The sequence below is a fragment of the Carassius carassius genome, chromosome 37, assembly GCF_963082965.1.
Source record: "Carassius carassius chromosome 37, fCarCar2.1, whole genome shotgun sequence".
NCBI lineage: Eukaryota > Metazoa > Chordata > Actinopteri > Cypriniformes > Cyprinidae > Carassius > Carassius carassius.
The window spans coordinates 18,834,999-18,848,038 of record NC_081791.1 but is presented as its reverse complement, the minus strand read 5'-3'; the positions used below and the strand labels follow the sequence as shown (position 1 = coordinate 18,848,038).

The following is a 13,040-nucleotide window of genomic DNA, read 5'->3' as shown; positions in this document are numbered from 1 at the left end:
TTTGGTAGAGTTTATTTTAGATGTTTTTCCTGAGTTTACTAAAATACAGGAGAAAGTAATGAGTTTATTGCCAAGTGTGTTCAGACAGAGAGAGAGAGAGAGAGAGAGAGAGAGAGAGAGAGAGAGAGAGAGAGAGAGAGAGAGAGAGAGAGAGAGAGAGAGAGAGAGAGAGAGATGACAAATAAAAAGTAAGCAGCATAGAAGGAGTACATTTAAATAGTTATTAGGAGAAAGACATTTATTTTGGCAGGCAGCTTGTTGTCAGCCATTGCTTGAACCGGAAGCTGAGCAGATCAACTTCAGAGGGTATCAAGAGGTCGCTGAGGAGTGTGGGACGGTGGCGGACTGTGTTAATGTCTGCCTACTCAGTGGCAAGGTGCGTGTCCCCTGTGTCCGCTTCGGTGGCCCGTTTCGGAATGCACTCTATGGCACTGGCGCTTGTGTAAATCGCGAGGAAGGCGCGTTAGGCACGAAGTCGCTTTTCTCGGCGCTTGCGCTGTCATTTTCACCCGTCGGTTGACAAACATCGGAGCCTGCGCCGTATCTGTCGATGCATTTATAGCTAGCCAGCTAGTTAGCAGGAGAACTAGCCCATTCGGTGGCTAGTCAGCCAGCTCGCATTCTGAGCTTTCATTACCGAGCGCTTAATAAGTTCAGGTTTTTCAACCGGACCGCCTACCGTGCGCATACTAGTGTATTAACTAACGTTACTCGAACAACAAACAGCGTGACTCGAGGGGGGCAGGGAGAGCGCGACGGAGGCGCGGTGAGCCAGGAGCGGCCGATGAGTTCAGACCAGGGCGGAGAGCCGCAGCTGCAGGAGGAGGCTGAGCCGGGACCCAAACCCCGAGGGGAGGACGAGATCACACCCGGGACCGGGGGAGACTCAGGCGTCATGGTGAGTCGGGGCCTCTTACCCCTCCCCAACAACACGATCGTTCTCTGGCCGTTGCCCTTCTTAAAAATAGGGTCATAGGAAGCATGATCGCTCGCTATATAAGGCCATCAGTCGATTCTCACAGCGTGCAAGCTCTGACATCACCTAAATTGCAAGCTGGCCATGTTGTCGAAGACGATTCTTGCTGGCGATTGACAGGATGATTCATTAATCTCATAGTTGGACCGCTTGCAAAAGCCATTTCTAATCTGCGGCAGCATGTTTGTGGTTTTAAGACTGCTTTTTCTCACACACAGTCGATAGTTCACCACAAAAATGTCACTTCCTCACGCTCATGTCGTTCAAAACACTAATGAACAGAAACGACTGAATGACAGCGGAAGTCCCTGTATTGACTTTCACTGGAAAACGATGCAGTAAAATGAATGAACAGACTGAGGCTGTCCGTCTCTCACATCCTACCTGATATCTCCTTATAAGTTATAAAAGCACATGCTTTCTGAGATTGACATATAAAAATGTTAGGTTTTTTTTCACACCTAAATTTAGAGAGTCCTTTATATATAAAGCCGTGTATGTGCAAAATAATGCAAGTCAATTTTATATGTAAAATGTATCTGTATCTGCCATGATACGAATCTCCTGTGAAGCTGTTATGGTAATAAACGCAAATACCACCAACCTTTTGTTTTGTACTGGATAAAGGAAATTGTACACGATGATAAAATTAAAGTTTTTGGGTGAACTGGCCCTTTAAGGCTGTCGAGCATGACCGGAGTTAACCGGCTAAATTAGCCCATATGCTAGCGAAGATACACATATGAGCATTTTGCTTGTTAGTTATAGAGTAATTCATACTTTGGCTTAGAGATACTGATTTTAGTGGACAAATTCAGCAGCAAAACCCGATGTAATTCGCCAGCATTCATTCAGCGGCCTGCTTTCATAAGCTTATTCACGCAGTCATATGACAAACATGAGCTCTAGTGAAGTTAAAACCCTCATAGAATAGACGAACTACATGTAATCAGTGTATTACACCGACTTTGGAAGTTGATATAGTTTTCTGAGTAATAATTAGCAAATATTTGTTTCAGCTTGTCTAGCTGTAAGCCGATGTTCTGCTCTGTTAAAGCGTTAGTTCACCCAAAAATGAAAATTATGTCATTAATGCCTCACCCTCATGTCGTTCCAAACCAGTAAGACCTCCATTTATCTTCGGAACACAGGTTAAGATATTTTAGATTTAGTCCGATAGCGCTCAGTCCCTCCATTGAAACTATGTGTACAGTATACTGTCCATGTCCAGAAAGGTAAGAAAAACATCATCAAAGTAGTCCATGTGACATCAGAGGGTCAGTTAGAATTTTTTGAAGTATCGAAAATACATTTTGGTCCAAAAATAGCAAAAACTACGACCTTATTCAGCATTGTCTTCTCTTCCGTGTCTGTTGTAAGACAGTTCAAAACAAAGCAGTTTGTCATATCCGGTTCGCGAATGAATCATTCTATGTAACCGGATCTTTTTGAAACGGTTCACCAAATCGAACTGAATCGTTTTAAACGGTTCGCGTCTCCAATACGCATTAATCCACAAATGACTTAAGCTGTTAACTTGTTTAATGTGGCTGACACTCCCTCTGAGTTAAAACAAACCAATATCCCGGAGTAATTCATGTACTCAAACAGTACACTGACTGAACTGCTGTGAAGAGAGAGATGAACACCGAGCCGAGCCAGATAATGACTCGTTCACGAGTCAAGAACCGGTTGCATCGGTTTTCGGATCACCAGTAATTCTTTCTGACAGTTTGATTCACGCTGAATCACACATGCGCAGTATCATCAGCTCCTCGGTTCTCGAATCGGACACGTCTGACAGAAACGGTTCTTGACTCGTGAACGAGTCATTATCTGGCTCGGCTCGGTGTTCATCTCTCTCTTCACAGCAGTTCAGTCAGTGTAATCTTTGAGTAAATGAATTACTCCGGGATATTGGTTTGTTTGAACTCAGAGGAAGTGTCAGCCACATTAAACAAGTTAACAGCTTAAGTCATTTGTGGATTAATGCGTATTGGAGACGCGTACCATTTAAAACGATTCAGTTCGATTTGGTGAACCGTTTCAAAAAGATCCGGTTAAATCGAATGATTCGTTCGCGAACCGGATATGACAAACTGCTTTGTTTTGAACTGTCTTACAACAGACCCGGAAGAGAAGACAATGCTGAATAAAGTTGTAGTTTTTGCTATTTTTGGACCAAAATGTATTTTCGATGCTTCAAAAAATTCTAACTGACCCTCTGATGTCACATGGACTACTTTGAAGATGTTTTTCTTACCTTTCTGGACATGGACAGTATACTGTACACACAGCTTCAATGGAGGGACTAAGAGCTCTCGGACTAAATCTAAAATATCTTAAACTGTGTTCCAAAAATAAACGGAGGTCTTACGGGTTTGGAACAAAATGAGGGTAAGTTATTAATGACATAATTTAGCAAATTGGGCGAACTAACCCTTTAATACACTACGCATTTCCTGCACTTTAGCTTGGGAGTGACAAAATGTCTGCTTTCGGTTTAAATCTTCAGGCTGACATCTTCTAGAAACACTTTATCCTAGTATCCTAGAGGGTCTTTTAGTGTTGTTTGTGTTACAGGCTCACAAAACTTAACAGCTGTTTTTGATAGTTTATGGGGAGGATGAAGGTTAGGAAGCAGGTGTCTGTTCCCATTGGCGCCCCCTGGCCATGTGAAATAAGCAGGTACGAATTATTTTGGATGCACAATTTGTAGCCAAAATATTAAACGTGTAATACATGGAACACGTGGGAACCTTTTTATTTTTACATTTCAGCTGCCTCAGTACATTCCTTTTTAAGTGTGAAGACTTCAAATGCGTTTGAACAGAAATGTGTACATTAGACTTTTGGATAGGGCTGGACGATTATGGCCTAAAATCAAAACCTCGATTAATTGAACATTTTGCCTCGATTACGATTATTGAACGATTATTTTGTTTTCGGTTTTGTTTTTTTTGCCCTCATAGTTCACTGACAAGGTTTGTACTGTAAATATGATTGACTATCAGCAGTTATTTTATCTATGTTCGTAACATTTCTTACTAGGGTTGGGTATCATTTGAATTTTATCGATTCCGATTCTTATCGATTCCTAGTTTAGATTCCAATAAGATAAAAAATCCAATATAAAAAAAATTAAGTTTAACATTTAGATGTCAAACATTTTTACAAAGCATTCTGTTGCAGCTGAATAACGAGCAAAAATAAGCAGCCTACAAAACACTGCAAAAGGAATTTTGCCTGCGATAAAAAAAAAAAAAAAAAAAAAAATACCATAGCAAAAACAACTAGATTAATATAAATTTCAAATATTAAAGTGTTAAAGACAAGTAATCAGATAGGTCAGTAATAATAAAGGAACAAACAAATCAATTAGCAATATCATAAATACAACTAAACAAAATTTCAGGTACAGAAACTGTAATTAAAAGTTTAAAAACACTGCATAGTTTTCTTTTTATAAATAAAATAAAGATTAATCAAGTAAAGTTATTAAATATATTCAGTCAAGATCAGTGAATGATTTTCTTTTGTTCTTTGATTAACATTAATGCACGCAGCACGTTAGGCTGTTGTCTCTTTAAGCAAAAATACTGCACATGTGTGTTTTCTTTCTCATCTGTTTATGTTCACTTAAGACAAAAACGGCTGCATTTATGATGATATACTGATGTAATGTTAGTTTTCTGTATCGTAGTTTCGACTCGGAACAACCTTTTCTACAGTTAAAATACACAGAACAATCCGAGAACGGACACAAACCGGGAACCCGCAGCGCGATCGCCGACCGCTGCTCTCTATGCACGCGCTTGTGCTTCATGTGCGCTGCACACAAATATGCTATAATAAGTTTTGAGATTCTAAGCTACTTTAGTGATAAATCACAGGAAAGCACTGACAACTAGTTTCTGTGTTCCTCTGTGCGCGTGATCTTCACAACTACTGTTTATATGAGTGTTCGTGCCACAATGCTGCTGCGCGAACATGGTAGCTCGATATAAGAATACACATCCGTTCATCTAATCGCTTGAATGTCCAAACCATAAAACAAATACAACTGACAAAGTTTAGTGAAGACGCAAGGCTCACCGCTCACACCGCTTTGCTTTTATGCCACTGACTGGACGGGGCATAGTCATGTGGCTACACACGCGCTAGTATGCTTTTAAGGGGGAAGTGTTAACAGGATTAAAAAACCCGAAATAACCGACATGGGAAAATTACGTCGGTTAGAGTTTATGAATTTCGGTTTTGATTATTTTTCGATTAATCGTCCAGCCCTACTTTTGGATACTTATTTTTGATGGGAACTAGAGGACAGTTTTTTTAAATGCTTATATATCAGAATTTGCTGGTTTCATGTCTTTTCAGTTTTGGATTTCCACAGTGTGTTAAAATAGAATTAAAATTCTATTGAAAAAAAAAAAAAAATCTCGAGCCGAAACACTCTTCGTCACTCACATATTCTGTTCCAGACTCGAAACTACATGCTTTGTACTATTTTATTTTTTGGTTGGTGGAGAAGAAACATGCTAACTGGACAGTTTTTTTTAAAAAATGTTGCTCAAAATTAATTATTTATTGAACTGTTGAATAAAAGCAAAATCACACTTGCCATAATGCTGTTGTATTAGATCAGCTCTCATCGTGTGAAAGCTGTCTGTTGTTAGGATGAAATGGAGCTGTCAGACGAGTTTGAACTGAAAGAGTCAATCTTTCCCTGTCTGGCTGCAGGAACTACTGACAAAAATAAGACTGAACCTCTGCTATAGAGATTGCTGCTATCTTGAATGAGAGGCCTTGTGAACAATAATAAAATGGTCGTTTTGGCTGTTCATGTGTTGTAAACATGAGCCCATGTGATTCTGCTTACCTCGTGCTGCCTTTGTGTGTTACTCAGTGTTGACTGAGAATTTATTTAGTGCATTCTCCCACCAATACATACTGTTTTAATACATTTTTCTTTCATTTCTTAAAAGTTAAGCACTCTTGATTATTTGCAAAGAGAAATCCTGGCACAGTATTCAGTGGTATGGTTATTATAGTATGTTCATGTTTTCAAATTAGACTTATCATGAACTGAGGTACCATCTTTCTTGTCTGGTTAAGCACTTGGCTTTCTCTGTGGGCATTTTGGGTTGCTTTTGAAGGAAGGTGAAGTGGGCTCATCTGTCATTGCTCTCAGTGTCACTCAAGACATGTAAACAAACCTTGGTGTCATGGGAACGACACTGGAAGTGTTTTGCATGTCATGCTTATAAATAGAGACAAAAAAAAGAAGAGAATAAGCAATGTCACAATGACCATGATTATGCTATAAAATGTATTTTGAAGACCAAGGGTTTAATAAATTCTTTGCATTTCCTTCTGTTGTTTCAGGTCACTGCTAAAGGAGCTGGTCTGAACCCTAATGCCAAGGTTTGGCAGGAGATCCCTGCAACACAAAGTGAAGCTCCTGTGGATGGCACTGTGGCCTCCCCCTGGTCCCAGAACAATACGGCTAAAGGTAAAGGAAATTTCCATGTGTTCTAAATCTTAATTCCATGCCACTGATTTCTTAGTGTTTTTTCAGAATGCATAACCCTACTGTTCAAACATTTGGGTGGATAAGATTTTTTTGTAAACATTTTAAAGTCCCTTGTGCTCACCAAAGCAGTAAAACAGTTATATCGTGAAATATTACTATTTAAAACAAGTGTTTTCTATTTTAAAATGTTATTTATTCATGTGATGATCGTTGAATTTTCAGCAGACATTTCAACACTCTTCAGTGTAACCTGATCCTTCAGAAATCCTTGTAATATGCTTATTTGGTGCTCAAGAAATATTATTAAATTTTTTTTGTGAAAACCATTAAAATATAAATCTTTTTTTACATTATAAATGTCTTTACTATCACTTGACCAATTTATGCATCCTTGCTGAGTAAAAGTATTCATTTATTTTTAAAGGCCAGGGAACTACACTAACCTTTTTCAGTTACTGGCGCAAAACATGATTTGGTCGCACAAATTATTTTATAGAAAGCCGCTCTGGATAATAATGAAACTGTATTGCATTCAGATGTGCTTTTTATTTGCCATCTTTTAAACCACATGCCGCCTTGTTTTATTTCTTACAGTACACATAGTGCATTGCTTCGTCTTGGTATCTTAACCCAGGGCCATAGCTGGGGTTAGAGGGGCCCTGGTGCAGGTTGTACAGTGGGCCCTGTTTGAAATTGCTTAATATTTACTGTGTTCGTTCTATTTATTTATTTGTGCCATTTACACAGTTTACACTGTTCACAGTTTTTGAGTTTGTAGCGGTCCAGAAACTTATTTAAAACAGCACTGCATAGTCTTCACTGTAAAATAAAATACACAGTCAAACCAAAATGTATTCAGACACCTTCAACATTTCTCACATTATCACAGTTTATTTGTTATAGTTTAGAAATTGGTAATAAAATATGACAAGAACAGGAGTTAAACTGTGTCAGAACAAATTCATCTTGATAATGACAGATAGCTTTGATAGAAAGATATGTAATGGAATCAACCAAAACTTCAGACAACTCAGTATGACAATATTTACACAACTATCCATACTTTGTTGAACAGTTTCCAAGCAAGCGTTGCTTAATTTCTTAATTGTTCAGTCTGTGGTGTGAAAAGGTTGCATTAGCAATTAAAGAAAGAAACACTTAAGCAAAACATGGTCAGGTCCCTAAGGTTTTTATATATATATATATATATATATATATATATATATATATATATATATATATATCAATTTCACTGGTAGTCTACAGTATGAAGAATTTTTGGGTATAATATTTCACAGTTCGCTGTATTTTGCTATACTCACTTGCACCCACCATTAAAACAATATAATCAATTATATCTGATTTTTAGTTTGACTGTGGATAAATTCTTGTTAAGACTACAAAGTAATTCAATCAAGAGCAGTGAGTGATTTACTTTCATTTTCTTGGATTAACATTAAAGACACTGACAGCAGAGCTAGTAAATTAGGCGCGGTCACTTTAAGAGACAATGCATCCATTATAATGATACACGTCCGATTTCTTTCCAACTCTTTACTTTCACTTAAGACATAACCACAGACTTTTCGAACACACTTTCCAAAACAGGTATTTTGACATATTTAGTATGTATTTGTCGGTACAAAAGCAAGAAGACTTTGAGATGCGTCTCTGCGTGTGTCCTGAACATCAGAACACCGCGGTGCTGAATTAAGCTCTTTCGCATCCTTTTCTGTTTGTTTAAACTGCGATTTGTATTTGTTCATTCAGGTGCAGGAGGATGCGAACGTCCTGAAGGAGAGTTCGGTTCAGTGTTGTTGTCTGTGAGAAGCGGATCTCTCGTGCGCACCGAACACAGCGCGCGAGTAACCTGCTAACGTTACTCTGTTCAGCTTTCCCGCATCGCGAGGCTGAAGCCAACTTGATGTGTTGAATGCTCAGAGCACGTTATAAAACGTATTTTTAAAATACACATTTCTTTTTTAATAAATGCTCATAGTAAATCATAGCATATTGCCTAAAACATAAGGTAGGTACAAAAATAATCAGTGATACATTTGCGACCTCATAAAAATTAAGGTCGCAATGTAATTTCAACAGGTCGCATGTGTGACCATTTTGGTCGCAGTGTAGTTCCCTGAAGGCCTGACTGAACCTAAACTTTAAACCGATTTAGTTGGGAAGCATTTGTTTTGATGGTCTATGTACATGTGCAGACAGATGGCTGTTGCATTGTCTCACTTTTTCCCCAGTGTTGTGCCATAAATATAGCCAGTTTAGACATTTTCAAGTTAAAGGCAACTTAAAAAAAAAAAAGGCATCTAGCTGATTTTGAACGCATGTCCAGTCAGTATCCAGTGGAAAAGCCTCCTAAGAAATGCATTGGATTATGTTTACACTGCTCCGTTTTAGGGATAGTTCACCCAAAAATGAAAATTGTCATTAGTCACTCATGTTCATGTCGTTTGCTGATTGTTCTTCGGAAGACAAATTAAGATATTTTTGATGAAATGCGAGAGCTTCCTGACCCTCCATATATAGCAAGGGTCCGCCCACGTTTAAGGTTCAAGAACATTGGTTCAACCGTAAACTTATGAATACTTTTTTTAACAATTCCTCTCCCCTGAGTCGCCCTCTCACCCTCTGTCTCCATTATGGAGAGTACCACAACACACGCAAAATACATAATAAAATCGAATTGAATGTATTTATGATTGTAACTGTTTATCTGTCATTTGTTCCTTTGTTCACATAGATAACTCTGTAGGTAAACAGTATACACCTGGCTTCTCCACTCCTGACTACAACAGCACTGCTGGTACTGTAGTGGGGGTGGTGAACGGTATGGACCCCCCTGACCAAAGCTTCCCAGTTTCTGAGCACACTACAGCAACTAATGGTATGTGATGTTCATCATTTTGAAATATGATATGGTTCATGTGTACATATTATTAGATAAATCTCCTAAATCCATCACTGCTAACTGTTGTTGGTGTTTTCAGTCAGCAGGCATTTGCCAAACACTTACCTTTGTTTATGCTCTTTGTTTACATGCAGTGGAGTCCAAGCTCCCTGAGGAACAGCCTGTCTCTGAAGAGACCTTGCGTGAGTCTCTCAAAAAAGAATTGGAGTTTTGTTTCTCCAGGTAAGTGCAGCCGTGTAATGCGATGTAAGCTTTCAAATTAATGCAACCGAGTAAACAGCACTTTACGGCCATTCTCCTCCCATCAGCTGCGTTTATCGATGCTCCTCTTTCATCCCATAGGGAGAACTTATCTAAGGATCTTTACCTAATATCGCAAATGGACAGTGACCAGTTTGTCCCTATTTGGACTATTGCCAGCATGGAAGGAATCAAGGTCCTCACAACTGACACGGACCTCATCTTGGATGTCCTCAGATGTACGTGCCTGCATTTTCATCTATGGTCCAGTTTTATTTTTTTTATTAACAGTACAAAAATGTATATTGCTCTGACCGCCTACAGCATCTCCGATGGTCCAAGTTGATGAAAAAGGGGAAAAGGTGCGGCCAAATCACAAGCGATGCATCATCATTCTGCGAGAAGTCCCTGAAACAACACCTGTTGAGGTAAGAAATATCATTAAGAAGTAGAACTGTGGCTGTCTTGGGATCCTCTTATTGTATGTGTGTTTGTTGTTCTCATCAGGAAGTGGAAGCCTTGTTTAAGAATGACAACTGTCCCAAGGTAATAAGTGTGGAGTTTGCACACAACAACAACTGGTACATTACATTCCAATCGGATACAGATGCTCAACAGGTATGAATTTCTGTTTTTATTTCGAGATTAAACAAACTGCTTACCCTTGGATTTGAAACTAATTGGGCTTCCTCCATCCAGGCATACAAATATTTAAGGGAAGAAGTGAAGACATTTCAGGGAAAACCAATCATGGTAAGTTCTTTACAAAAATGTGCAGCGTTAAATTAGTTTATACATGGCAGATGGGTTCTGACCCTTTTGCGTTTCCTGTTCTCAGGCCAGAATAAAAGCCATCAATACGTTCTTTGCGAAGAATGGTTACCGCAGCCTGGACTGCAGTGTGTATCCTCAGCAAACTCACACTCAGTCCCAGTACAGCTCCCCTCTCTTCATGCAGCCTGTTTACAGCCCCCAGCAGCAGTACCCTATCTACGGCATAGTACCTCCTACCTGGACACCATCTCCAACTCCATACTTTGAGACACCCCTCGTAAGTCTTTCTAGTTTGACTAGGGATGTAGCTGACAGTCATTTTTGTTGTAATTATTTTGTAAATTGTATTATTTTAACTGATGCGGTTTTCCACAGGCACCTTTTCCCAACAGTGGTTTTGTCAATGGATTTAGCTCCCCTGGACACTACAAAACTGGCTCAACTTCTCTCAACCTTAGCCGTCCCTTTAGCAGGAACCGGTAAGTCAAGTTGGTCTCTTCATTATACCACCAGTTTATTTAGAATTAATTAACTGTATAGTTCTAACCTCATCATAGAGTGCAACAGGGTTCTGGCAGTAAATAATTTTTTTTTTAACTTACACCGTTAAAAGACAGCATTACTGTAAGCTTTGAGGTTATAATCCGTGGTATATGCTTTCGTTAATTTTAAATAACTGTTTAGCAGTGGAATTCCTGGTGAAAAACTATATTACCCATGATTCTGCAAAAAAATATCCGCCAATCACAGAATCAAAAGAACACTTTAGGTCCCACCCATTCTCATGAAGCACTATGAATGATGTGATAGTTTCCCTACACTCTCAAACATATTTTTTTTCTGTTTCTTGGGATTGTAGTTCTTTGCCTCATTAAAGCCGTTATGTATTTTTTCTGTTAGAACTTAACTATTATTATTATTATTATTATTATAATAATTTTTTAATTCCCATGAGAAAAATTAGAATACTAAGACTAAGAATACTAAGAATACTCTCAGAACCAAGGCCGCTGAAAAAGGGTGCGGGCACTGTTGTACTTCATTATAAACAATGTCTGAAATCTGCATTCCCATTTTTGTATTTGATAAAAAAAAAAAAAAAAAAAGTTAGAAGCTTCTTTTGTGTAGTGTAAGATTGTAGGCAGTTACAGTAGATCACTTGGATATTGTTTTACTGTTCCCACAGTGTTCCACTCTATTCAAGAAAGAATGTAATAAATGCCTTCAGGTACAGCTTCAAAAACCTCCAATATCAACAACCATCAATCCATTAATTTCTTACTATCCTGTTCAGACAGCTAAAATACCAGCTCTGGTGTTTAGCTCTCTAGCTTAAAAATTCTGGTTAACTAACAAAATGAGTGGTGGAGGGTTATAAAGGAGAAAATAATTACTGTAATTATTATCACCTTACTATTTACGTTAATTATTTTGTGTCTTAATTATATTGGCACTGAAATGATTACACTAACAGCTTTTTATGTTGAATGATCTTTGAGCAGTGGTTAAACATTTCTTTGTTTTATTCCTTAAAAAAAACATTTAGATTAAGGGCTGTCAGAATACATTTGAAAGTAACATTTTAGTGCATACAGTTTTGCCTTGAATTGTTAAAAATCTGTTATCTAAAAAAATATATTTTACTCAATTTACAGCCCTAATTTAAATGCCTGAAGTGAGTTTACAGCAGATAATAATATATTTTTAATATATATATATTAGGGGTGTAATGGTTCACAAAATTCCCGGTTCATTTTGATAAGACAGTTGTGTCACGGTTCAGGTACGTTCAGTACGGATGTCCCGTTACCACTTTTTCACTTCAGATACCAATGCCGCAGCTTTGGCTATTAGCCGATTCCGATATCAATCCGATATTTTATTGAACTAATACTACTACTACTAATAATAAAATAAATGGAAGCACTTTGCTCAATTAGCCACCTAAAAACTTAAAAATCTTTGTCATCCAAAAAATAGAACAGATATAGATATAGAAGATACACATTACAAAAAAAACATAATACACAAATAAAAATAAACAGTGTTTTGCAGGTACAATAGTATTTAGCAGTAGCATTCAAAAAATTTAATGAACAAGTAGCCTAAAAATATAACTATTATTATTTACAAATTACAGTTGTACCTAGACAGTTGCTTATGGCTCTGATTTTACTAATACAGTTGTCTGACTAATTTTATAGTCTCAAGCATTCAGAAATATGACACAAGAAAACACACACACACACACACATATACAGTCGTGGCCAAAAGTTTTGAGAATTACAGAAATATTGGAAAAGTTGCTGCTTAAGTTTTTATAATAGCAATTTGCATATACTCCAGAATGTTATGAAGAGTGATCAGATGAATTGCATAGTCCTTCTTTGCCATGAAAATTAACTTAATCCCAAAAAAACCTTTTCACTGCATTTCATTGTTGTCATTAAAGGACCTGCTGAGATCATTTCAGTAATCGTCTTGTTAACTCTGGTGAGAATGTTGACGAGCACAAGGCTGGAGATCATTATGTCAGGCTGATTGGGTTAGAACGGCAGACTTGACATGTTAAAAGGAGGGTGATGCTTGAAATC

The 13,040-nt window shown here is 38.0% G+C and overlaps 1 protein-coding gene across 3 annotated transcripts in view; it reads left to right on the top strand.

The window, feature by feature from the left end:
* The first annotated feature begins 318 nt into the window (after positions 1-318).
* LOC132118268 (la-related protein 4-like) overlaps positions 319-13,040 on the top strand; it is an 18,482-nt gene continuing 5,760 nt past the window's right edge. For 2 of the 3 annotated variants that reach the window (XM_059527983.1, XM_059527981.1), the window contains exons 1-11: positions 319-898; positions 6,362-6,488; positions 9,265-9,408; positions 9,567-9,654; positions 9,775-9,911; positions 9,997-10,100; positions 10,180-10,290; positions 10,372-10,425; positions 10,511-10,723; positions 10,822-10,925; positions 11,633-11,674. In XM_059527983.1, coding sequence (XP_059383966.1) covers positions 785-898; positions 6,362-6,488; positions 9,265-9,408; positions 9,567-9,654; positions 9,775-9,911; positions 9,997-10,100; positions 10,180-10,290; positions 10,372-10,425; positions 10,511-10,723; positions 10,822-10,925; positions 11,633-11,674 — 1,238 coding nt within the window. In that variant the 5' untranslated portion in view covers positions 319-784. The remainder of the gene's footprint in view (positions 899-6,361; positions 6,489-9,264; positions 9,409-9,566; positions 9,655-9,774; positions 9,912-9,996; positions 10,101-10,179; positions 10,291-10,371; positions 10,426-10,510; positions 10,724-10,821; positions 10,926-11,632; positions 11,675-13,040) is intronic. The other variant, XM_059527984.1, reaches the window with a different exon arrangement.